This window comes from Calypte anna, chromosome 26, assembly GCF_003957555.1.
Source record: "Calypte anna isolate BGI_N300 chromosome 26, bCalAnn1_v1.p, whole genome shotgun sequence".
NCBI lineage: Eukaryota > Metazoa > Chordata > Aves > Apodiformes > Trochilidae > Calypte > Calypte anna.
Window position 1 is genome coordinate 483,544 of NC_044271.1, and position 2,480 is coordinate 486,023.

A 2,480-nucleotide genomic window follows, 5' to 3' on the forward strand; every position below is an offset into this window, starting at 1 on the left:
TAGACCCAATGGAGCAATGGTTACTGCTGTGTTACCTGTGTTTAGGATCTCCAAATCCTCCTCCCAACTCTGGACCTGCACCTGGAGGTGTCTGGAGTGAATCTCCTTGCTCTGGGACTGCTGGGGGAAGGCTGGGGGTGAGGGGACACCCATGGCTTCTCCTCCATCCTCTGCTACTGCCTGACCTTTCATCCTTGGGTGCTTTGTTTGGAGGTTTAAGGGTGGGGATGAAGCCAGGCCAAAAGGGTTTGTAGGATCTGGAGGTGAACAGCTTGCTGGAAAGGGGAGGGGTTTGCCAGTCAGTGGTCCATTAAACCCAAGAACTAACTCCCAAACCCAACAAAATAATAATAAAAAAATAAAATAAAATAAAAAAAATGAAACCAGACCATGATCTTTCTGCTCTTTCATCCTTTTCAGTCGAGCCAAGTGCCAGGTTTGCCCAGTTCAGCTCTGTCTCCCTGTCCCTTCCCTTGCAGATCCTCGTAGCGTGGGAAAGGCCCGAGCTGCTGGTGTCCTCCCCGGGGATTTCTGCTCCTGAGCTGCTCAGTGTATGATGGACGTGGCCACCTGGAAGGAGATGGAGGTGGCACTCGTCAGTTTTGACAACGCTGATCAGATCGTGGAGGATCCCTGTTACTCAAACGACCTCAGCCCCGCCGGGCAGTCCCGGAAAAGCCACCCCAGCTGCGCCAACCTCCTCTCCAACCTGAGGATCCTCATCAACAGTGAGAACGCCAACAATGAGACCATTTTCTCCAGGTTCTCTGCCGAGTTCAGCGAGCACCTGGTGGGGGAGAGGGTGGGCATGGAGGAGGGGGACCAACGTGTCATCATCAACATCGCCGGGCTGAGGTTTGAGACGCGGCTCAAGACACTCAACCAGTTCCCTGAGACCTTGCTGGGGGACCCGGAAAAGAGGATGCGTTACTTCGACTCCATGAGGAACGAGTACTTCTTCGATAGGAACAGGCCCAGTTTTGATGGGATCCTCTACTATTACCAGTCTGGGGGGAAAATACGGCGCCCGGCCAACGTCCCCATCGACGTCTTCGCTGATGAGATCACCTTCTACGAGCTGGGCGATGAAGCCATGGACCAGTTCAGGGAGGATGAAGGGTTCATCAAGGATCCTGAGACCCTCTTACCCACCAATGACTTTCATAGGCAATTCTGGTTGCTCTTTGAGTACCCCGAAAGCTCCAGTGCAGCCAGGGGCGTAGCTTTGGTCTCCGTCCTGGTGATCGTCATCTCCATCATCATCTTCTGCATGGAGACCTTGCCGGAGTTCAGGGAGGAGAGGGAGTTCAAGTCCACCCAGGAGCTTTCTAAGAACCTGACAGACACCTTCTTGGCCCACAGTACCTTCACGGACCCTTTCTTCGTCATAGAGACTGCCTGCATCATCTGGTTCTCCTTTGAGCTCTTTGTCCGCTTCATCGTCTGTCCCAGCAAGACCGAGTTCTTCAGGAACATCATGAACATCATCGACATCGTCTCCATCATCCCCTACTTTGTCACCCTCACCACAGAGCTGATCCAGCAGAGCGAACTCAACGGGCAGCAGAACATGTCCCTGGCCATCCTGCGGATCATCCGCCTCGTCAGGGTCTTCCGGATTTTCAAGCTCTCCCGGCACTCCAAGGGGCTGCAGATCCTGGGCCAGACCCTCAAGGCCAGCATGAGGGAGCTGGGGCTGCTCATCTTCTTCCTCTTCATCGGCGTCATCCTCTTCTCCAGCGCCGTCTACTTCGCCGAAGTGGACGAGCCCCAGTCCCACTTCTCCAGCATCCCCGATGGCTTCTGGTGGGCCGTGGTGACCATGACAACCGTGGGCTACGGGGACATGTGTCCCACCACCTTGGGGGGCAAGATCGTGGGGACCCTGTGTGCCATCGCGGGGGTGCTGACCATCGCCCTCCCCGTCCCTGTCATCGTCTCCAACTTTAATTATTTTTACCACCGGGAGACGGAGAACGAGGAGAAGCAAATCCTACCCGGGGAGGTGGAGAGGATCCTCACCAGCGTGGTGACAGGCAATGGCAGCATGGAGTCCCTCAATAAAACCAACGGGGGTTACCCTCGAGACAAGGCCAAAAAGTGAAGGTCAAGGCCAAAAAAAAAACCAAAAAACAACAAAAAAAAATGATGGCCGAGCTCAAAAAACAGTGGTCAAGACCAAAATGTTGTGGTCAAGACCAAAACGTGTTGGTCAAGACCAAACTGTGGTGGTCAAAGTCATGCTGGGACTGGGCACTGCCAGGTGGGACTGGCTGGATAAGGTAGAAACCATCTGCACGCTGTGATTTAGTTTATTTTATATTTATTAATAAAAAGAAAACCCAACAGGAACACGCTGCTGCTGCTTTTTTTTGTTGTTGTTGTTGGATTTTTTTGTTGTTGTCCTTTTATTTTCTAGCCATTTTTCACTCTTGGATTTCCTGTGGCTGGTCAAATAAACACCATCTTTCTTATCTCTC

The 2,480-nt window shown here is 52.7% G+C and overlaps 1 protein-coding gene across 1 annotated transcript; it reads left to right on the top strand.

Moving 5' to 3' along the window:
• Positions 1-480: 480 nt before the first annotated feature.
• KCNA10 (potassium voltage-gated channel subfamily A member 10) lies at positions 481-2,104 on the top strand. Its single transcript, XM_008499474.2, has one exon. It carries the CDS (start codon positions 554-556, stop codon positions 2,102-2,104), a length of 1,551 nt encoding a protein of 516 aa, XP_008497696.2. The 5' UTR covers positions 481-553.
• Positions 2,105-2,480: the final 376 nt, after the last annotated feature.